Here is a 24,233-nt window from a genome sequence, read left to right on the forward strand (position 1 = left end):
TGCAAATCCGTTTAAAATGTGAAACATAAGATACAATTTCTGCAAGAAAGAGGTTGAATTCAACTTGTGTTATCATTGGAGTTTCAAAAGAAGCGAGCGAGAGTGTTACCGGGCTAGTCATTTTTGCAGATCATTTTAGTACTGAATTAAGTGTTAAGGAGTGTTCATACTGGGTGCAAACGCTGTCACACAAACACTTAAAAAGGAAGACCTGTAGAAGTGGCATGGTAACGATGTAAAATATCTCGTTTCAATATGTGCAAAATAAAACATCTGGAAAAATATTGGGATGCGGAAAGTCTAAAAGGAAAAAGTGGGAAATATTTGGGATGATGCTAAAGTATAATATTGACCTTGACGAAACATCGTGGAATGCACGCCTCAGGATGGGAAATTGCACAGTTCATTAGATATGTTTTGTGATTCAACATCACAAGACTTTTCAAAATGCTGCAAAACATGGCAGTTGGAAAATCTCTAGATGTGTGCTATGACAGTACATTTTTTGTGTCGCAACATGGATATAACTGTGTTTCCTATAATGATCACCGATTATGAATAAAGGCTAACACATCACATACGCAACCGGATCTCTATGCAGCCATTACTTTATATTCATTATTAGTGCCCAAGTAAAAAGGCGAGGAATGAAGTTATGAAATTTAGGCACAGCTAAGTTAAATGATAGTTAAAATAACATTAAACGCCAAGATTAGTAAAATTTTAGGGAGAAAAAGTGGCACTAAAATAATTATCTTAGTCATCTCTTTTCTAGACATAAAGTATGAATTTAAATATGAACTACTGCACGAATAATGTCAACTGCGTTTCTTTAATTCACATGGATCGACCGTCCTTTCAGTGATGTCAATTGTGGAAAACATCAGTAATTAGTGAAATAATGAGTGCATAATTCCATCTTAGCTGAAACGTTAGATACTTGGATTATTTAAATTGTCTAGCTTGAGGTAATGGCTTGTCAAGATAGCCATACGGTTTCATAGACAAGAGACCTCAGCTTGTAATAATTTACCAATCGTAATTAAGGTAGATGACCCTTTTATATAAACACTTCACATAAAAACACGTTCTTCCTCACCTCCTGAAACATAAATATACAAGCTTCTATAATTGCCACAAATTCACTCATTACGCGACACGAACTTCATCTTACCTTCTTACTCATCTCCCTTTCCCGCTCTCTCTCTTTATATACACAGACATGATGTCATAATGTAACAGTCATCAAGCCAAAGTCGTATGGATTATGACGAATTAACCTTGAGGGTCTGGGTCTATTGATCAACGCAGATGTCTAAAACATGACCCCTTTCCCAAGATTTCACTTATTTTCTGATTTCCACCACTCAGATATATTCAACTGTCAATGGTGTTTAATATATTTTCCACTTTCTTCCCCCTAACTTGTTGTATCAGTGAAACTTGATATGGTAACTGTTTTCTGTATGACTAATAGTGTCCTATATCGTCAACATTTTATCTCTATAAAGTCACTGTAGCGATGCTTACTAACTCACTCTTCTTCTATGTCTTTTTGTTTTTATGTCCCTTTTAAAATTCATATTCATTTAATGTGTTATTTGTATTTAATCGATATTGTGTGCTTGACATGTGTCACTGGTTGATGGTAGATATTTGACCTACCCACCTATTGTCATGTTTTTATTTTAAAATTTGTTTTCAAGCCATAGCCTTGATTAGGGCCTTAGAATGCTCTAGAAGCGAACTTTGTGGCAAGATTTGATATTAATTTCCATTTGAAATGATACATTTCGTTGGCATTTTGATGTAACATAGGTGAGAGAACAGTCTGTATAGAAGGACTAGGTAAACAATTATTCGTTCCGATCTTAAGTGAATATCTGTGAAATACTAGTTTGTGTTCAGGTATAATTTTAGAGTAAGTATTTACTGAAATTATTCATAGGAATTGCAAAGTGCTCTTGAACAGTTTGAAACAAAACGTCAGAATTAGTGTGAACTCCTTCAAAGACATTATGGATCATACCAGTGTGATACTTCAAGAATATTCGTCCAACAGCACATTCACGACTATTGGCACTTCAACACATTCAATATTACTGGCATTCACTCAGAAGATTCAATATGCTTGGATTTATGATAGGAGATATATAATTATTTGCAATTTAATTTACAGTACTTTATGTTCCCCTTAAATGTTCACTTTATATACTAGAGAAATTAAAGGTGCGTTGAATTTTACATTTAGAACGTACATTTAATCAATGTTCTCATTACTGACAGTCTAAGCTACAATAGTTCAGAGATGTTCGCAATTAATATTAAAACCTTAATGCACTTAGTTATACAATAAAGTGACACGTCTTTGATGGGAGGACACTTCTGAAAATTTTTTCGAATAAAATATCTGTCCATGGAATTAGAGAATCATACATTATATTTTCAAAAGAATTTCTCATTAATTACCTGTCTCATTATACCTTTACTTATCTCTGTCTAGTTGCCTTCAAAATATACAATGTTTATAATGACAAACATGTGTTTTTCATTAGCAAACAAATGTGATTTCTGTCTCAAAATGTTTCAATGTTTCTAATCAAGAATAACTTTTCACATCTAAACAATATTCCATGGAAAGAAAAAACATTTATACAAGCCACAATGTAAAAATTCATTTATTGTATTGTCATTACAGGAACAAGTATATGATTCAATCTTCGGTCTAAAAAATAATATTCGGATGGAATGAATTATTAATTACTTACTAAGGGTTTGTTCAAAACCTTTCTAGCAAATATGTTTTACTCAGTATATTAATCACGTAATGACGTCTTTAGAAAACCTTTTATTGTTCTGAAGAGCCTCATCATCCATCAGATGAATACCGGAAGAATTTTGTTTCTAATATGTTACACGTTTGATAACAGGTGAACACATTAATTATTTGAGATCATTAACACTGTAGAAAGACAAGGAAAACATATTGTTTTTAAAGAAGATCGAGTATCACAAAGTTGCAGGTATGAGCTTCTAATTTCTCTTCCAATGCACACAACTATGTACTAATTCTTACTTGTTGATTGAAGCAATTCAATGCTATACACTGACCTCTGTTAAAGTAAAATTAAATTGACATAAATATCGTAATGTTTTGGAATGGCAGAATATAACAACAGTCTAATATACTATGCAAACAAAGTCTCTCATGGGACTAACACTCGAATGGAAATACGAATGTCCTCGAATCTCTTTTAAATCCAGCTTGTTTTATACCTGAAATAAATCACATATACAATACAAAGCTACATACATATATACATACATACATACATACATACACACATACATACATATACACACACACACATACATACATACATACATACATACATGCATGCATGCATGCATGCACACAAGCACGCACGCACGCATACATACATAAATAGATACATACATACATAAATACACACATATGTATATACACACACACACACACATACATACATACATACATACATACATACATACATACCTGTTCCTGTCTCAATGGCTTCTATCTCTGTAAGGATTGCCCTTTTCTGTGAAAGTATTGTAAACAAATCAGACTGCTGAATATCTTGGATCTCCTTCTGAACTTTGTTATCGAGTATAGGATCTTTACAAAGTTGGCTAAGGTGTTTCAGTGTGGTTTCAATCTTTATCCACTTTCTTTTGAACTCCTGTTCGTTCATCTTAAGGGAGACACATTGAGCTAGTTCAGTTTGCTCGTTGTGCAAGTCTGTTATAATTTGCATCTCTTGCAAAGGGTATATGTATTTTAGAAGAACTGATGCAATAGTAATGTCATAGTCATGTATATCTGACTCTCCACTTTGTGGGAATATGACATCCACTTGAGCTTGAGTTAAGACTTTCTTCTTTTGAAGATCTAGGATAATAGGCTTTTTCATCGTAATGTACTGATCAAGCGTGCAGTGTGAATTATTTGTGTAGTAAATTAACACCTTTCTCAGAACTTCCGATCCAACGCGTAACACCAGTAAAGAAAGGCGTATGAACATCTCTGTTTCATAAGCTGAATGTTGAGGTAACACAGTATCGGGGACTGAAATATTATAAAAGTGGTTTAGATATGATATCTTTATTATCTTATAATGGACAACATGAAACTGATTTCCGTTTGATTCACTCAAGGATATTAATGCTCATTGTAAGGAAAGCCATGTCTGATGAGTTATAATTATATTCAGCGCATATATATATATATATATATATATATATATATATATATATATATATATATATATATATATATATATATAATGTAAGAATAGTATGTACGCTATATCAATGATATGCCACGAGATGTGTAAAGTTTTCATTAAAACGAAACGAGGCTTGCCACGTTTCCATTTAGTAAACATTTATACAAAGATTGGTATATCATTGATACAGCGTACATACTATACATATATTGTATTTATACCACATGCAAATATATATATTTGCCATTTGAACGGAATTAGATTGACGAGAGGAAGCTGTCTATTGACTGGAAGAATGAACTCATATCGCTGCCTAGTGTGTCCGCTACAAAATTTAGTGATGTCCTTTTGTGCCTATTTACAATTATCTATTGATAAGTTGATAGTTTTAATTATTTAGTTTCTGTTTTGTATTCACACGGATCAAATCAATAGAGATTACACTTATGATTTTTACATGAAAGATTGATTTAATTAAAAAAGTAGAGCATTAAGGCTGCAAACACATATATTGAACGCTTATCAACGCATCAACGTACAGGCGCATGGATATTAGCGTGGACTATAATCTGAGCAAATGGACGAACCATCAACTGGTAATTAAAATATTTATATATTTATAGTTGATCTAAGTCATTATTCTGCTTTAATTAACATCACTACCGACTAAAAATGTGTTTCTCTCTGTCTGTCTGTCTGTCTGTCTCTCTTTTCCTCTGGTCGGTTTCACTTAACATTTACCATCATTATTGATACTGTGGTCAACAGAGATAGATACATGGGGGCGGCCTTTGGATATTTTCATATTTAATTAATTATAGTCGAGTTTTAGAACGTTATAGTTCGTTTAAGAAACAACAACAACATCAACAAAGGCTTAAATACCTTGCATATATGTGCCCTGTAACCAAGACATTTACCTTACTGTGTCGTTCGGCAAAAGCAACTTTGCATTATCGATTATATAAACACTTCAGATAGATCCCAAGGGAAGTATAAACATATCGTTATAACCAAAGATATTGTAGGTTATTTGATGCAATGTCAGTTTCAAGCTTTTATTTTAACACAGGCCAATTTCTTTTTCGCTTTCGCTTCATAGTTCTGCGAAAAGTTTCCCTTGTGCATGAGAGGGGAGGTTGAAACAGAAAACGAAAGCATCGCGAATAAATTGTGTACCATGTTAAATTAATTTATAAAACAGGGATTATTATTACTTTTATCCTTATTTTAATATTTTACTAATGATCAATACATGGAAATTCATCATTGATCTATAGGAATCGACACCGCAATAACACACAGTTACAAGAATGGTTATGTACGCGTGTTATTACGCCATGGACAGATCACAAATTGTTTTATAGCAACACTTTAAAAGCCATGTCATCTTTAATATACATATATATATATATATATATATATATATATATATATATATATATATATATATATATATATATATATATATATATATAGTGAGAGACGGGGGGGGGAGAGATATGTTTTATATTTTTCTGTAAAAATATAAAGATTTGGAAGCATACATTATTAGCTTTCAAATGGCCAAAATATATCGGAACATGATGATCTAGTTCAGGATGGCAAAGAACAAGTGACAAACATAACAATTTAGATGAATATTTCATTTAACAGTAAAATATGTCGAAAGAATATAAGTTTTAAAGCTATGCTCATTTCAGAAAAAAAATAATATATATGAAACATCAATTATATGGTTCATTAGAATATGAAATATAAATACTCACTATGTGACTTATCCACCTGATTAAAGAGAACAAATATATGAATTAAAGGCATCAGCATGAATTGGTATATATTAGAATGATACAAAATACCATACAATCAAAGTAATTTGAGTTCAAAAATGCATATTAAAGATATAAGGAACACGGGAACCAATTACTAATATTATATCATTGCCGTGAGGGAAAGATGCAACTAGTCCGCATGGAAACATCACACAAATATTAAGCCGGGAAGCTATATATAATAAAAAAGGGTTAATCAGAGTGAATATAGTGTGATGGATAATACATTAATACATACAACTCGTTCATTAATAATAAATTAATAAAACGAAACAGTTCAGTAATAATATATTTAAACATATAGATCCTTCAACACTCTCAACATTTTAAGTACCTTGGAAATGGGGACGAAATGTATAAACTTGTTCCATCATTATAAATGAATGTAAATCGTTTGATAAATTACATTTAGAATAGATTTGTTTCTTATTGCAGTAGATTCTTAACTTTAATGCAGTAATGACTTATACTTTGTTGAAATGTCTGAAATAATAGAAATGTGAAATGATAAATGATGATAACAAATTATATACAAAACATCCCTGTACTATCTAACCCTTACGTGAAATTATGCTATAAACTATTTTGTTTTTAGTGGGTTGATGTTTTTAAAAATTATTTTTGAATTTGACTATATTTCATATGGAAGAAGTTTATTTTGGCTTGGAATTTTCATTACATAAAGCACTGTAGAATTTTGAACATCGGCAAGGAAGCTCATTTACCTCCCAAAATCCTAAAAGTTCGCTTGACTCCACACAGTGAGCTTCTTTGTGCGTGCTACATCTTAATTCATCCTTAGTCCGTAGAGTACTGACACAATGTAGGCCTTCATTAGTCAATGGCGATGATTCATTGCATTTGATACATATGTCGAGTTCAGAACCTGGGCACAAACAGTCTGAAATTTCAGACAGTTCAGTGTACAGCTCTTTTCTTATACACGTACAGATCGATATGTCAGGGATCCGTCCTTTTCTGGTGAATCGGATCACAGTAGCATGAATAACGAAGGCATTTAATGACAGTAACAATTGATGCTGTTCGTCAATATCAAATACACAAAGTCCTCGAAAGAGAAGATATCTATCTCCGTTCTTGGCTGGTTCCCATTTAGACAAGCATGTAGCAAGAAGGCGGTGGAACACTCCAATATGTATAAAATTCGTCTTGGACCGGAAGCATAGTGTAGACGTCTTGGTTGTATCTTTATTCTGCTGTAGGTTCTTTATGTCATCAGGCGCATTAAGGCTGACCATACATGGTACCCAGTAGTACACCTCCTGAGTTAATAAATACATATTTGAATCTATTGATAAACCGTCTCAAGTCGTATGAACGGACAGTCGTATTTCATATCAAATTATCGTAACTTGGAAAACATTTACTTAAAACAATACATCTTCTTAGAAAGTAAGAATTTTAGAATTAGTGTCCAAATCAACTCGAATCAGGAAGAATGGTAGGACAGTGATAGGATGCTTACTTTGAGTATCATTCGTCTCGAGTTGAATGTAATGATCCGGTATGTGCAAGCGTTGGTAATCATCCATCTTAGCTCAATGATTACATTTGACTGTCTGGTTTCCTCCACCATAAAATGGCAAATTACAATAATACCGAAGCTACCAAGGGTGCACTAGTACAATTTAGAAACATTCGGAACATGTTAATAACGAAACAGCATATGTATAACTAGATCTCATTAAAGTTGAAAACAACAAATCTTGGTTTCATTGCTGGCAAGGGGGCCTATATAAATCATCCTTCAAGCCAGTACAAGTTTTAAGAAAGGCCTAAAATTAAAAAATGCCATATTGTGGAAAAATAAGTTTAAATTTGCTTGGTCAAACTATTATGTGTTTATATTTACTTCTTTCGATTTAATAATATGTACACAGCACTCTAGTGGATCGATAATATGAACCGAAGTAAAAGTAAAACGAGATCAAATCGTCATACATAAGTATGGATTATAGTGTTCTGTGTTTTGATGATGATAGTGGTAGTTGTGATGATGGTGATGATCTGTCTGATTAAGATTATAGCAGATGCTGAATACCAACAACACTATTATCTTCATCATTATTAGCATGAAAAACAATATGAGTAAAGGAATTAATTGCGTTGGCTGCTTAAACGTTTTGTTGTCGATTTCCTTTGAGCGGCGTAGGCTACGTAACATAGCAATGTATATTTTTGTTACAGACGAAATATGATCCCGTTATTTATGCATTCATCTGTACTGAGCAAGGAATAGTATTGTGAAGTATCAGATAATTTGATAAGCATCAACACATAGCCTTCAAACTCTGAAAGAATCTGATGCATAATCTTTAGAAGCTTATTGATACAGGAAATGAGTGCAAGATTAGAAGTTACATTCAAATGTATTGCTAAGCAATTCTTTAAAACGAGACTTAAGGTTTGAAATATAATGATAAGCGTGGAAAGAAATGTTTATTTGCTTTGGTTACAATATAGAACTAGCAACCAATAACTTCTAGTAGGCGTTGGTAAAGTATACCAGGACAACACAGGAAATGAACCGTGTGAGATCGGAATGACATAAGTGATGCATTTTACTAATTTGAACATTTCGCTGCTTACTTTTAGATCGAAATCTATAAGTCATAGTATGTTATATGTGAATTTTGTGCGTGATATGGAAAATGTATTCACTTACTTCTTTCATCTGCAGTGGCTTTGCAATTATGCTCAACATAATCATTATGTCCAAAAGATGTTCTTTATGCGTATTCATTTCACTGTCTGGCGACCAAAGCTTTTCTGAAATAATATTAGTTCCACACGAGCTAATCAGATGCATGACAAAACAAAACACAGCACAAAGTTCTAGTTCTAGTGAGTCTGAAGTCTATCTTGCGTCAGACATTGACTCCAAAGCTAAATGCAATTTAGGCAAAGTAAACTTAAGCAGCTGGTGTTAAACATGAAATTTAGTCAATCACCTAATGGCACCTCTTCAACATCCATCTCTCTGTCAAAAGGATCAGAGATTTTGTATATATATATGACACATATACACAAATATTTCACAATCACATTTGGCCTTCGGATAGCTACGTCATAAATACTGCTTCAAAACATTGTTGCTGTATTTGACTTCATTTACTTGTATCCATCACGAAAAACTAAATGCTAGTACTGAATATCTTTGTAATATATATATGTCTTTCTCGTTACTTAAATTATTATTTGGAATGCACGAGTCTGGAAAAAGCTGCATGACACAATATGTATTGGCTACTATATCATACCTATTAGTGTACTTGTGAGCCGTCCAGTGTTCTTAAAATCAGTCCATTGGGGCAAGAGTTCTGGATGTCTCTGTATGACCTGATCAGATGTTATCCATATTTTCACACCGTGGATGAGCCACTCAGCATCAAGCACTACTTTCCGTCTTAGCCTTTTAGTGCTGAAGGATAATTAACAGTAACATAAACTACATTTAGCTAAGGTGGTCATGGCAATTGTAGAACATTTCCGAAGTTCAAATGTATAAAGTTTCCATTGAGTTCCAGTGGTATTCTAAATAAACCCCGATATTGAAAGTGTTAGCGTTTCAGTAATCGTGAAAATGCTAATGTGCTAATGACTTGGAGTATGAGAATATGTTGCCAGTATTATGATGTGTTTGATGTATCACAATCATCTATTCTAAAATGGTCTTTTCTGAACTCCCTATAATTTGAAACTGAAGTGTTAGTTTAAGAATTTTATTGATCACTTTGCAATTCCAGTTAATAATCATCTGAATAAATAGATCCAACACGAATTAAAAATGAACACACAATAAGAATGATTCGTCTTCAAATATTAACACAAGAATGAATATCTCTTGGGTAAACGAGATTATATACCCCTCTACTTGATCTATGTGACATTTACCATTTATGAAAGGGGTCCCGAGTGGCCGAGTGGTTTAACGCGATCTCCGTTACGGACCACTGCCATCTCACCTCTGTCTGCGTGGGTTCGAGTCTCGGATTCGGCTAATGTGGGTATGTGAGAAAGCTTACCAGTAGCTTCTCGTGGGTCGGTGATTCTTTTTCGGGGTTTTCCCCGGTTCTTCCTCCACCATTGATACTGGCTGCCATGTATAGCCTATCTTGTGCAGAAAAATGGCGTTAAACCCTATAACAGCAACAACAAAAACAACCATTTATGAGAATAGTCTGTTAGTTTAACAGAAATGTACATTCTCGAAGAATCCAAGTTAGAAATCAGGAAAGCATCTTTAACACAAATCGAAAAACACGTCTACTGCGAACGTTCAATATACAATCAAAGAGTACTATTAGCTCTGTATAATGATGTTTACACAGTCAAAGAGTACTATTAGCTCTGTATAATGATGTTAACACACTCAATGTCCATGATCAGGTACACCCTCAACTTGACGTTGGGCACGGTTAAGTACAAAATACAGATATACATAATATAACATCCGTAGTAAAAGCCACCAAAAAGTACAAATTAAATAAACCTCCCTTGATAAAGAAAAGAAAGCTTAGTATAAAAAAAGATTTCGTTAATCTATTAGTACGCCATTTGTGATTTGTGCGATTTGTATTTTTAAAGTAGCTTTAAAAATTGTCAAGTCAAATCGCTTCTATGTCTACAGTGTAACGGGTTATATTAATGTTTAACACGTCGCAGACATATAGCATGGTGTCCCACCCAGTCACATTATCTTAAAACTAGGCCGACCAGCCATAACACCAATCTCTTAATGCTAAATACCTAGCGAGGTAGATGTTAGAACCATTTTTGTAAGTCTCTGGTATGGTATGGCCAGGTTTTAAACCCGCGACCTCAATATCCGAGGCGAACTCACAAACCTCTAGGCCACCAGTGCGGTTTAAAAGCTATTAGTCAAATTTACATGTGATTAAATGCACGTAAGGTAAAGTCCTATGAATGACAAAGCATATACATGGGCAATATAATACTTCTATACTTGTGAAAATGCATTAGCAAATAGATTATATTTCAGCTTCATGTTCCTGATGGCAAGTTCATATTACTAGAACATCAAACTCAACCATAAAAAAGCAAAGCAAAACCAAATAATAGGATTACTTTCTTTCATCTTGCTAATGAATGTAAGGGGCTTTTGATCATTGAATGCAATAATAAGACAAGGAGCTGGAATAATATACAATTCATAATGTTGCAATGCTAATATCAGAGACTTGATTGTGGAATACTTTCCATAGTGCTTATTGAATTGTAAAGGTCATTACTCCTCCAACCACACAACACTTGCAATTTATTAAGTAAAATTTGGAGCTGAAAGAAAATGATTACTCTTAAATATGTAAATTAGCTTATCAAAAATCTCTTGATATTTATCTGAGCGATGACACTTGGATTTCGTACAAAAACAAAAAATGTCAATGGTTCTGCAATTATGGACAAGATGGAACAAAATTATCAATAATGTAGAGCCATATCCAAACATCGCATAAGCCAAAGGGATTTCAATGATGGCCTTGCTCTTGATTTATATAGGTTCAAATTGTCCCTTTACCACCATTTGTCATAGAAATGTAACACAGGCACGGAAAAACTCAAATTCAATTGAATTAGTTGTCAAATTTTCATCACAGAACCCATCACAAAATATCCTCATTGTTTCCAAATGACATATTCAGTTATGGTGCCATTGATGTAAGCGTCACAATTGTCGAGACCAGATGTAATCATATTCCATAAACGTTGGAAAGTACAATGCAAGCCTTTCATCTCAAATATCATCACTTTTTAATGATACAATCCATTTGGAGTTACGAATGCCGACATTTCCTTTTCGCATTTCCATCAGAGTAATTTGGCAGAATCCTTTCAAAACATCAAACATTGTAAGTGCAGTCATCGCTTCTTGCCAAGGAAAATGAAACAGTTTTAATGACACTGTTTACATTTATATTGCATGATCATATATTAGTCGAATTTCTGCACAAGTATGCATGGTTATGTCACTTTTACGTAGATCTACAAAGTCATTCTCCAGCGAGCACTGAATGTCTTGCATCAGACTTTCCTGTCTGAGAGAAATCGTCCTGTAAGTATGCTGTTTCACACGTGTGTAATCTTCAATTTCAACGTCATGGTAGATTTTATTTTTTCGTCTTCGAACATGCGGACACAAATGTTCATATTGATATTAAAGCTAATTTAGTTCACACTATGCTTGGGGATGTGAATGTTTCGGGTTTAAATTATTCAATATTTATTAATTACGAAACTGGTAAGACAAGACGTCACTACAGTTCAATTGCATTTCATTGCTAAAATTCTCCCTGTCTGTTATGGATCACTACCGTCTCACCTCTGTCTGCGTGGGTTCGAGTCACGGATTCAGCCCACGTGGGTATGTGAGAAAGCATGCCAGTAGCTTCTGGTGGGTCGGTGGTTCTTTCCGGGGTTTTCCTGGGTTCTTCCTCTACCATTAATACTGGCCGCCATGGTAAATAAACATTTTTATCCCAGTATTTTTCGGTATCACAACAATATGACCGAATTATATAGTTCGTGAAATCGTTATAAGGCTGGTTTTGTATGGTTTTGTTTACAAAATTTTCTCAAAGTAATTGCCTTTGGAAATTGTATGGGCGCAAACATTATGATCAACATGTATTGTCGCCTGACTTCATCTTAGGAAAGGTACCGAATCAAGTATGCCACTATTCGGCTAAACGGTTATTCAGATGCACCAATATGTTAAGCAACTAAGCATTTGATGCCTACACGACTTAATAAAGAAGAGTTTGATAACATATGAATGATTCGTCAACAGCGAATGCCTCATTTTTTAAACAAATAACAAAAAGGAACTTGTGCTAACAGCCCTCTGAAACAAACAAACTCCAGGACCTTGTTCCTGTTCGACTGTCAGTGATCATATGTTTACCTGATTAGATTACAGATAATGCTTAGTAGAAAGAATATCACCATCTAGGTTATTGTAAAGTTATGCATGAATACCCTCGATGGGTAAAGACATAACTACTCCGATTGTCTCGGGTCCCGAGAATACGTCTGATGACAAATTTACACAATGGAGAGGAACATTAATAAAGCTGGACTCTACTCCCTAAAAATACGAACACTTTCAGTATAGAATGACTTCTCAGAAAGAGAACAAATACATGATAATAAACGACTGAGATGATTATGTATCTCTTAGAATCTAAAAGAAGTGACATAGAACATTTCGACATTAATGGTTCATAATTCACCAAAATAAAATCAGATTGAAGTTTGTTTACTCGAATAAATGTACTGCTTTCAATGCATGATCGTGACCTCTTAGAAAAAGGATCATTTTGAATAGCTCTCTTTTCATTATGTTGCTTATTTTGCAGTCTGATGTAATACAAAATAACGTGCCATTCATTCTAGCAATATGTGCAACCAGGAGGAGTATCAGATTTACCAGAAAATTGTTTCCTTGAGCGTAAATGGGATGAGATTGTGCTACCTAAACACTAGATATTTCTTTGTTCTTGGACCATTAAAACCACATTCAATTCGGTGAGCGATTCCTTCTTTGGAGCTGGAGCAATTCATTCTTTCTCAAAAACCCTTACCATTCCTGGGTAGGATTCAAAATCAATTTGTTAACATAACATTGTGTCAGATTGTTGGTTTCAATACAGAGTTTTTAAGCATGTGTAACAATACCTGGGACTTAGAAAATTCCTAAGCTAAGCACATTTAAATTTCAAAAAACAAGTTGAAGCTTTCTGAAATATCTTAGAGGATTTCGAGTCCTAGGACGAGTTCCTAATTTCTAGTACGGCTCTATGGTCTTCAACAAAGTAATGGAAAAGAGCGAAAACCAACATGTTTAGTAAAGTTCAATAACATTCTTGAAATGGTTTATTTCTCTAGAACATAGAGTGAAAATTTAATATTTTGGTGCCAAACCAGTATTTGTAAATATTTGAGCGAATTTCTTAATTTCTTATTAAAACAACGTGATGAAAAATGATGTTTCATGTATATCTTCTTTCCACATGGCAATATTCTATTTAGGAGGATATCACAATGCATATGCTAATGGAGGCAGTTCCATATGTAGCATATTACGGTGCGAGCTTACTGGAAGTAATAGGGCTGGTACCAAGTGATAAACAATCAACCCTAGTTAAAGGCTTTTGAACGCTGAACAAGTAGATAAACCTGCGATGACATATATAACTTGTTATAACATATATATGATAAGTATACGTTTACTTGGGTTATTATATATCATATTTAAGAAAGTTTAGTAGCTATATCAAGCATTAGATTTCCATAAGTTTTGGACTTCACTATTATGTTCTCACAACATTTTTCATAGTATTATCTGAATAAGTTTGAACCACATTATTATATTTAATGGACTAATGACTTCTTTGGTGGATTAATTACTGCTGTGCTGGGTTATATTAAATTGAGCACTGATTGCTTGGGTTTATTATATTTAATGGAATATTGACTTCTTTGGTGTATTACTGACTGCTGTGCTGGATTATGTGAAATGAAATAGTGACTGATATGTTTGATTATAATAGATGCAATAGTGACTACTGTATCGTGTGATACTAAATTAAGTAGTGTCTACTGTGTTGGAATATTGTAAGTGGAATAGTGCTCACTGAATTGGGTTGTGCTAAAAGTAATGGTGACTAGTGTTTTGAGTTCTTTAAAACTGAGTAAAATTGACATTTTTCTTCCATTACCTCTTGGATAAAAAAATGAGGATTACATGTCCGTAGTCAATTTTTGATTACTAAAGCAAGCTTAACATGCGTGCATAATGAAGCTAATATTTAAATTGCCCAAATTATGTTTTAATTAAGCTTTTTGTTTTTGCATTGTACAGTATTAATTGTTCAAATTTATCACTAATTGTTTAAACACGGTGTTCAGAAAATGTAATTGTTGCGGTTAGTTAGAATAATAACACTACTGACTTGAAGAATACGATGTTTCCCATATCATGTTCAAACTTGAGAAATAGATCAAGCTCATCTCTTCGTTCAACTTTGACTTGAAGGGTTTCGTTGACTACTTCCACATCAGCATAATTCATAACCTGCATATAAAAACAGTAATAAACATCAGCCAAAATGTTGGACTTACTTGAATACATGTCAACACATCATAATAGTTTTGGAGTGCGATGCAGTTGCTGGTAGTGTATTAACATTATGAACAGAAGTCAACGTTTTTGTTTGTTTATCTTACTGAATATGCAGATGTCACTACCATAGGTTTCCTCAGAAAAATCTTCTCTTTACTTCCTTTGATATATTACGTGCTAAATAATTCAAATTGTTTAACATTTGGATAATTTACTCTCATAAATGTCTTAATTTTCTTCTTAAAGATTAATGACCTATTTTCTTAATATGCTTCCTCTGAAGCTTGCTCTAGCCTTTTATTCAAATAGTAATCTATATTTTAAACACTAAGAACTATTTGATACATTTATTGTTTCTTGAAATATGTTAAAATATACGTAGTATAACATCAGTTATTGGTTCAGTACGCACATTGAAAATAAACAAATGTTGGAAATATATGTCCATATATATATATATATATATATATATATATATATATATATATATATATATATATATATATATATATATATATATATATTAAAGTTAATACCTGGATTCCTTTGTTTTTACAATCTATTAGTGCCCTCTCGAGTCTTATCCATCTAGCGGGAATTACCTCTCCCCAGTACACCTGCTTCTGCGCTATCTCAAATATTTTAGACTTCAAGTCATTTATATTGGGATCAGATCCTAAATTGCTGATGGCGAAGTCTTCGTCAACAAGATGAAAAAGTAGTGGACTATTCTGCAGGGTAATCCGGATGGCTTGAAAATATGCCTTCTTTCTTTTGTCTAGTAAATCCTGCAAAATGGACAGATTAAGTTGCCCATAGTATACATCTTGCTAAGAAAGAGTAATACAATTTGCAAGGATGAAATTATTTAACCCATTCTATAGGTAAAATGACACTAAAATTACTAGTGCATTTCAATATTTTGTCAGTTTTTATTACTGTTTGCTTTACTTGACCTAAACATCTCGATACGTTCTGTATAGAGTATTGTATTAATGTATATCTCTATATTCTCTGCATAGTTTATTGCATTGATGTTGACGTTACTTGACCAAAACATCACTATATGCTCCACATGCTATATTGTTTTGGAAAACCGCTTGCTGACGTATATAGCATTAAGATCATTGTATGTGTAGTATAGTGGTCATCGAATTCTTGGTACAGTTGTTCAGCCAAAGAATATTATTCATACACATGTGTCTATTTAAAATAACTTGTTGTTTGAACATAAACGATTAATCGATATGAAGACTGAAAATAAGTGAGTTATAATGCTTATGTAACGAATTCTTATACCTTAGGAATTTTATCAGCGTGCGTTCCTACAAGAATTACAAATGGACGATTGCTTGTACCCCCGTGAACACTTTTGCTTCCGTCTCCTTTTCCGGTTTTCTTTCCTTCCCTTCTCATCCTTTTATACTCAGGTATGAGAACATGAGAGTGAATTGAATTTAGCCAATACGTGACGTATTCTGCAAAAGAAACAAGCGAATTGGCAATAAATCTTACAGATAATAACGATTGCTGTTTTTTTTTTTTTTGTTGTTGTTGGGTTTAACGCCATTTTTCAGCACAATATAGGCTACACATGGTGGCCAGTATTAATGGTGGAGGAAGAACCGGGGAAAGCCCCGGAAATAACCACCGACCCACGAGAAGCTACTGGCAAGCTTTCTCACATACCCACATTTGCCGAACCCGAGACTCGAACCCACGTAGACAGAGGTGAGATGGCAGTGATCGGTGAGTACCCCGATAATAATAATAATAATACCACCAAGTACAACAACAACAACAACAAAAACAATAACAATTAAGTAGTATGGGAAAGGGGGGTCGAACGTTCCGTTACCAATCAGGGTCAGCGCTTCTATACCGGATGACTTTATCTATATTACTCATCACAGTGCAGCGGAAGTGCATTATCATAGATATGAAATCAATGGACCGAGTGCGGTTTTAGCGAGCACCCGTAACGGCCTAGAGATAGAAAAGCGCCGCAATGTCCCTCGCTGGAAGCTACACTTGTCTTACATACCTTGTTCGGTTCAACTGAGACTGTTTTGCGTTGCAGCGATATTTCTAGATAAAAGCACACGCGTTGATGCTATTGTAAAAAATATTTTGGCTAGAACCGCCCTCGACTCCAATTGTTATCGATATAGCTTCGATCACAGTTCAAATCTTTGTACCTTGGATACTTGCTGTAGTCGAAATTACAGTTACAATAAAGTCAGATGTAGTCGTGGCTGTGAATCCGATCAGAGCATCCACAACAACATTTGAGGAGCCTTTATATTTCGCCATTACAAGGGACTTCAGGTCTTGTTACAGTTGTTCTCTTAGATTATATTTTCAATCTTTCTGAGAACCATGACATCCTTGAGAGTTTCGTCCTAGGTCTTCTGTTAATGTTATCACCACGTAGTAAAACCGTTTGACATGCAGGCCTTGCCCAGGTCGGGTTCAAAGTGCACACGCATTTCCAACTAAGCCTATTTCTTTACTGGTACAACTGGGAAATATTTATGCTGCCCTGCGATCGTTTGCACGCTTTTATACTTGGTCAGAATAAACGTTGGTGAAAGTTATCAGGGTAGTTTTGTGGGTGGATGTCACTCCATCGTTGTAGAAAGAAACCCTGGAATGTTTCCCATCCGACGTTGTAATCCGCGTCAAGGTGTTTTCATGTACTAAACATTGTTGCTCCATGCAAACCGAACTCCTTGTTTTACAAACGAATATATATATATTAGAATGTTAGTTTTGTCTTCTTCGAAGGTTAGTGCTTTATATAGTCTTCCATTAAATTTACAATTCGTATTGGTGAAATGAATGCAATCGCACCTAGGCAGCCATTGCATTCACTTATTGTTTCATTTGAACATTGTGTACGTCAACGTAGTATTTGATAACGGTATTCGATATGCTATAGTCATGTTTCTAAGCGGTTTGGGATAGTTTTTTGCGATGAAACATCGTGGCATCAGACCAGCATATCTATGATATTCGCATAATACGCTTGACATTTTCAAGTTCGCTCTTGAAAAACCAGAACAACCGTTGGGTCGTTGCAAATGACAACCCGGCTGATCAACAGAGCTTTAGTCGCTTCACTTTCCAAGCGAAGCTGGCCAAACCCACATCGGCGCTGTGTTGAATCACTGCGCTGGCGTGACTGTAAATGTCAACATACATTGTAGATGTTTCTAAGTAACTTTGTCATCTATAACTCAAAATGGACAAGCCCTTCGTTGGTATGTGAAATGTGATACACGCATATTCTCAACGGCGATATATCCACATATCGAGATGAATTTGCAATAGCAGCGTTAAATAAAACAGCGCGATACGAACTTTTTGCCATATTGTAAATAATTAAGAACGCCACTTTGCCGTTGTAGCCAGTATGAATCAAAGTACAAAAGCTATTGTGCAGTTCTAGTATGTATGCCACCCATTTGGTTCAAGATTTTTTTGACGATGCAAGTTTCGTCCATCCCGAAGACTGCTCGGAAGCGCTTGTTATATTTTGAGTAGTATATGGAGGCGATATAACCTTCATCGATTTCTATGTTCTAGTTGGTCCTTCGGAGTATAGCATCAATATTTAAGGCCTCATGTAGACTTCTACGATGAAAGAGGTGGCTTGCACTTAGGGGAAAATGGGAATTTGACATAGGAATGTCACCTGTAGGTCAATAGGAATTGAACATGAGTGACGTCATGAAGTTTGTAGGGTCAAAACTATTTATATGGTGAAATGTATTTATAGGGACAAAGGGTTTTGTTGCATGTATGGGATCGAATAAACAACAAACGATAGTGAAAACAACAAACTTTGAAAAAGTTAACAAATAATTTATTTCCCTGGAAAAGACCACTGTAAAAATGAAACAATAAGAACTTACGGACATAATAATCAAATCCAAAATTAATCAAAGAATACTCCACAAATACATTTTTAAAAGTCCTAGTAATGAAATGTTCTGATTAATTCAGTTTAAGTCTATATGAAAACCCAAGATGGAAAGCGATGACGTATGCTGTATCCTGCACAGTGCTGTTGTTTACAGTACCTTGTAGAAACACAATAAATATTACTCCGGTAATGGAAATCCGAATAAAAATTTTAAGAAATGCTTTTGTTCAAGAAGTATGCATGAGCACTCAAATACATCAAGAGAAACGAATTAATCTTTTAGAATCCAAATAAGCTGAAGAAAAATTAGCATATAACTCGAAACCCGACTACAACAGAAGAACACCACATGAAATCAAGCATTACAAGTCCAAACGGACTAAATTGTCTATAGACATCGGTATAAAAAATGAATACTGCGCTAAACAGATGCCCGGATGAGGGTCTAGTGATCACATTCAAGAAAGCCTTGGAGGAATCTATATGTATAATGGCACGTAAAGCAGTACAGCCTCGATTCCCCAATTAACATTCACACATTAAAAATAAATAAAAAAGCCGTTGTTTACTTGACCCTCAATCAAGGCCCGGAACTAAGTCAAATAAAGAAAAAGTGTTTCCAATAGTAGGTATTGATGAAAAGATTCAGGTCAAACTGAATTTCTTGGGAATTAAAAAAATTCTTAGTAAACAAAATTACGTGGGAAAAAAATTCCTAGCAAACAAAATTACATTACATTGACATGTAATGAAATAAAAAAAAATGATTTTGAAACTTGCAAAAAGTTGACTTAAGTCAAATATAAATTAAATCAAATATACACAACAGTTGATAAGAAAAACGTAGACATACATAAACGAACAAATGCACATCCAAACACACATACAGGAAGACAGAGAGGTTCCAAAGAACGAATCACAGACACAATAGAGACTCTAAAAAGAAAAGTCTATTGTATGGGTACAAAATATTTACTCAAATATATACATGGTCCTTATGGCCTGTGCTTTGGTCAAAGAACTATCCATTTAATACATAAAATGTTTGTCATGAAACTAACCTATTAAGATGTTATTTATTTCTTGGTTGTTCTAGAAAACTAATTTTGAAAATTAAAGTTCACGCCTTTAAAGAAACATACATCCTATATGCATTTCATAAAAAGTGACATTTTTCATACTACAATTAATGTCCATATTTTAGATAAAGCTAAAAGAAGAAACAAACTATCAAATAGGACAAAGTTTGTTCTAATGTTTTTATCAGTCACTCATGTTATTTAAATCTGGTTAGCTACTACTTATGCCGAAGCGTAGATGTTTCCCATCTGGTGCTGACATTCATCTGTAGATATGTTGTTCGGTATAATTATCGATAAACAGGTCAATAGTGCTTGTTGTCTTCTTCCCATGGAGGTACAACGTATTCCATATGAATGGTCATTTATCCATCGATGATGTCAACTTTTTCTCTCATCGTCTGTACGTCATCAATAGCCCTCAATAGTTTGGAAGAAGTTAATTATGCAGGTGCACTAAACCCCAGACATACAGGAGAGTTCCAAATGTCCTGGATACATAGATTGGCTCAAAAGACCTAGATCTTTGCCTTGCCACTGACGTTTGAGTTCCTGTAACAGTGAATCAAATAAGTCTATAATGAAACCTGTTGCTTCCTCAACTGAAACATCAGAAGCAAAGTCTTTAAATTTCAACGTGTAGGTTTATGTTGTCTACAGTTTGCTCCAAGTCGCTGTCTAGGTCAGTTGAATGCTAAAATACTCCTTTAGTTCTACTGAATCATTTTCCTTGGACGCAGTTTACTGTGACGGTATGGAGGTGAAAGAGGTCAATGATGTTTGTTCCTTCTCTTTTTGCATCGGCATAGAGTGATTCATCTTTATCACCGTTTGTCTTCGCAACGCATTTCTTGTAAGTTGTCCCTTTTTATACCGGTTGATATCAGCGTGTCCATAAGGTGAAGTCTTGTAGTCTGAACGTCCCACTGGTTGCACATAGTTTCCATGACGTTAGTAAATAAACAACTAGGATTTGGTATCACACTGATGATATGATCGTGAGACACATCATCACTCTCGAGTTTTCTCTCGCTTGATTCTTGTTTGTTGAAAGGATACATCTTTCTCGCTTGGCTTTTGTAGTCACAATGAAGTATCGGTCTTGGAAGTTTTCCCCTTTATATGCTGGCCAATATCGGCGTGTCCTTACGATAAGACGAAGTGGTTGAGAAGCTGTACTCGCTTCTGGCACACAATTTGATACAGTTTTTCCAAGGACCGACTGACGATTTTGTGGGTAAACGTACAGTCTTGTGCGGTTCGTAATTGTTCACTCCAAATCCATATCCTCATCAGATTGCAACGCTTCTTTCAGCACGCCAAAGTTCAACACTCGACTGGTGCAATGATTTAAAGTCAATCCTTTGACTCGGTGTGCTCCTCTCCTTGTTTGTTCCGGTCTTCATAGCCGTAATTTTTGGGACCGCCATTATCAAAACTTAGAATCTTGTCGTCAGTGTGAATGTTATTCCAGGTTTGTTAACGGTCTTCGACGATTTTAAGGTAACGATGCTGATCAGGACGTAGAATATAGATGCAGCTGTCGATGTGTAAATACAGCACACGATCTTCTAATTGGTGTAACGCTTTGTAAAATTTAGGCTAGCATGGGATGTCACGTATGCCGCAATGATGACATTATCAAAGTTTTTTCTTCGTAATTTACTAAGATTAAGTCCTCACGAAGGACGTCCACGTGTTTCGTGTATTTATTTTTGTCGTGAATCATCTGGAAGCAGCGGGAAGAATCGGACAGATACTCCGTCTTGGATAGACACGGTCGTTGTGACATTGTGCCCTGCAAGTAATTCAACATCACTTTGGCAAACGATCGCCTTCCTTCGTTTTTCTCGATGTGGTCTAAAGCGATGCCTGCCAGCTCCAAGGATTTATCTGTGAATTTATTTTGGTCTTCAGGAGTGTGGGACCATGAAGGATAGCCTCTGGTGTGTTGTTTCAATTTCGAAACGGCTTCCACTCAGTCCACAAAAATGCCTTACTGAGCCTCGTCGCCCTTGTGGTGTTTTTCTGTCTTGGGGAGTGGTAACTTTTGTACACTTCTAACGACTGGTATCCCAAGTGCAGAGCTTTAAACAATTCCACACTGAGCCACGTTTCCGTAAAAGCACGTTCTTCCTGCGTGTGCTGAAAAGGCCGTTATGGATTGCACGTTTCAGCACAAGTACGACACAAGGGGAAACAACATTTTTTGGCAATGTTGAGGTAAAGCAGGATGGTACAAGTCCATTAGAAGTAAGACTTTGCATTCAGTTCAATCTTCGTATTGTCGAATGTTGTCCACATCAATGTATTCCGCCAGCAATTGCAAGTGCCTTTAGAAAAAGTGAAAATATTTGCACACGTGAGGATACAGCGAACACCCGTCCAAGTATTTGATTTCTTTTACTCTCTCCTCGTCGGATTGGTACAGCAAACATGTGGCATTCGTCTGTCCTCCGTACAAACTGTTGCGAGGGTTCAGTTGCTTGGTATCCTTGCTGTTCTAACTTCAAGGGCGGTTGACAAGTGGTCTCGTACAAATCTTCCATGGTACTTTGTATATAATCATTTTTGGTGTCACATTGAGGCTAACAGGTGAGACATCCGTGAAAATATTCAACCAGGTTTTCGTACACGATCTTGGGATTTTCTAAGTCGCAACCATCCGCCGAATGCATTCCGATGGTTTTTCTGGTCTTCTCCGTTTCGGGCATGTTGGATCCATTTTTCTTCCTTGTCGGACAAGTAATGTAGTCAGCGTAGGGCTTTGATCGAGTATTCACATTTGATAGAGTTCGTCGTTTCAGGACAGATGGCAGCCATGCTCTTTTCGGGCATGAATCGTTTGCGGTACACTAAAGAAGACGCTCTGGCAACAATGCAGGCTTTTTTAAATGTTTGATCTCTCCGTGCTCTATGAATAATTTTCGAAATTTTCTACAGGAACGTCGTAAAATGTCCACGTCAGAACGACAATACTTAACATATCTTCTTAAAAGCAGAAAGGGTCTGAGGAGTGGGAGTGGTAACAAGCGTATAAAGCTTCTCGTTGATCGGTGCACATGTTGTCGGGTCGTAGTAGTGAGCATCAGGCAAATGGGGAAAAACGGCGTGTTGATTGGCATCGGTATTGAAAAATTGCAGAAAATAGCCTTTGGCCACTTCTGTCATTCCAAATGTTTTAGGCATTCAACTCAATGCCATTGCCAAGTAACACATCGAAGTCATAATTCGTACTTGTCCAGCTTGCATGTATATGAGTTTGGCTACGTTCAAGGTGACTTTAGCACGTTCGGTGCCTTGTTCCGTATAGTATTTTAGGAGAAAGTGTCCATCGTATCCCGAGAAATTGTGTGCCATCACCGTGGCATAGAGATAACAATCTCCGTAACGTTAGATGTCCTCTTGACTCCTCGTCTCGTCAATAGGGTTTAAGCTCCATTGGTCGAAATTGGTCAGAGTGTTTGGTCCCACACAAAAATATTTCACGTCCTCCGCGAATCTTCATACATTGAGAGCAATGAATAAAGATGGGTTCTTTGATGCAACACAGACATTTGGAATGTGAATGGCAGTCTCTTGCATGCATTTGAAATAAAAAAAGATGACATTCCCTTTCTTCTTGTGGCCATCTTCGTCCTGTTGGGGTTGGAACTTTTAAATGTAGCATTCGTGTTCTAAGTCCACGACTTGGTGACATACGTGTGCCTTGACATTGTTGGTACGTATGCCTTGTCCACAAGTTGTTCACAATCTCGGCAGTTGAAATACACTGTTCTTTTGTGAACATGGCGTCTTTAGATGTTCTTAGTACCATGCAGGGCCGACAAGCAGGGCAATGGACTCGTTCTTGTCCTTTGTCAAGACAGGGTTTAGAGGCAAAACATTCCTCATATTTCGATCCATAATGCTGGTGTTGCTCTCGATTGTTTTAGCCATATTCAGATTTCTCATAGTAATAAC

The 24,233-nt window shown here is 35.3% G+C and overlaps 1 protein-coding gene across 1 annotated transcript in view; it reads right to left on the reverse strand.

Annotated features, from left to right (window-relative positions):
* LOC149780354 (uncharacterized) overlaps nt 1-24,233 on the reverse strand; it is a 114,562-nt gene that overhangs the window by 16,360 nt on the left and 73,969 nt on the right. Inside the window, exons 8-15 of the mRNA XM_089937248.1 lie at nt 16,563-16,741; nt 15,800-16,051; nt 15,094-15,215; nt 9,382-9,542; nt 8,787-8,890; nt 6,826-7,383; nt 6,038-6,053; nt 3,536-4,108 (exon numbers count right to left, since the gene is read on the reverse strand). Coding sequence (XP_089793374.1) covers nt 3,536-4,108; nt 6,038-6,053; nt 6,826-7,383; nt 8,787-8,890; nt 9,382-9,542; nt 15,094-15,215; nt 15,800-16,051; nt 16,563-16,741 — 1,965 coding nt within the window. The remainder of the gene's footprint in view (nt 1-3,535; nt 4,109-6,037; nt 6,054-6,825; nt 7,384-8,786; nt 8,891-9,381; nt 9,543-15,093; nt 15,216-15,799; nt 16,052-16,562; nt 16,742-24,233) is intronic.

The sequence above is a fragment of the Sinohyriopsis cumingii genome, chromosome 16, assembly GCF_028554795.1.
Source record: "Sinohyriopsis cumingii isolate HCF-2022 chromosome 16, ASM2855479v2, whole genome shotgun sequence".
In the NCBI taxonomy this organism is placed as follows: domain Eukaryota; kingdom Metazoa; phylum Mollusca; class Bivalvia; order Unionida; family Unionidae; genus Sinohyriopsis; species Sinohyriopsis cumingii.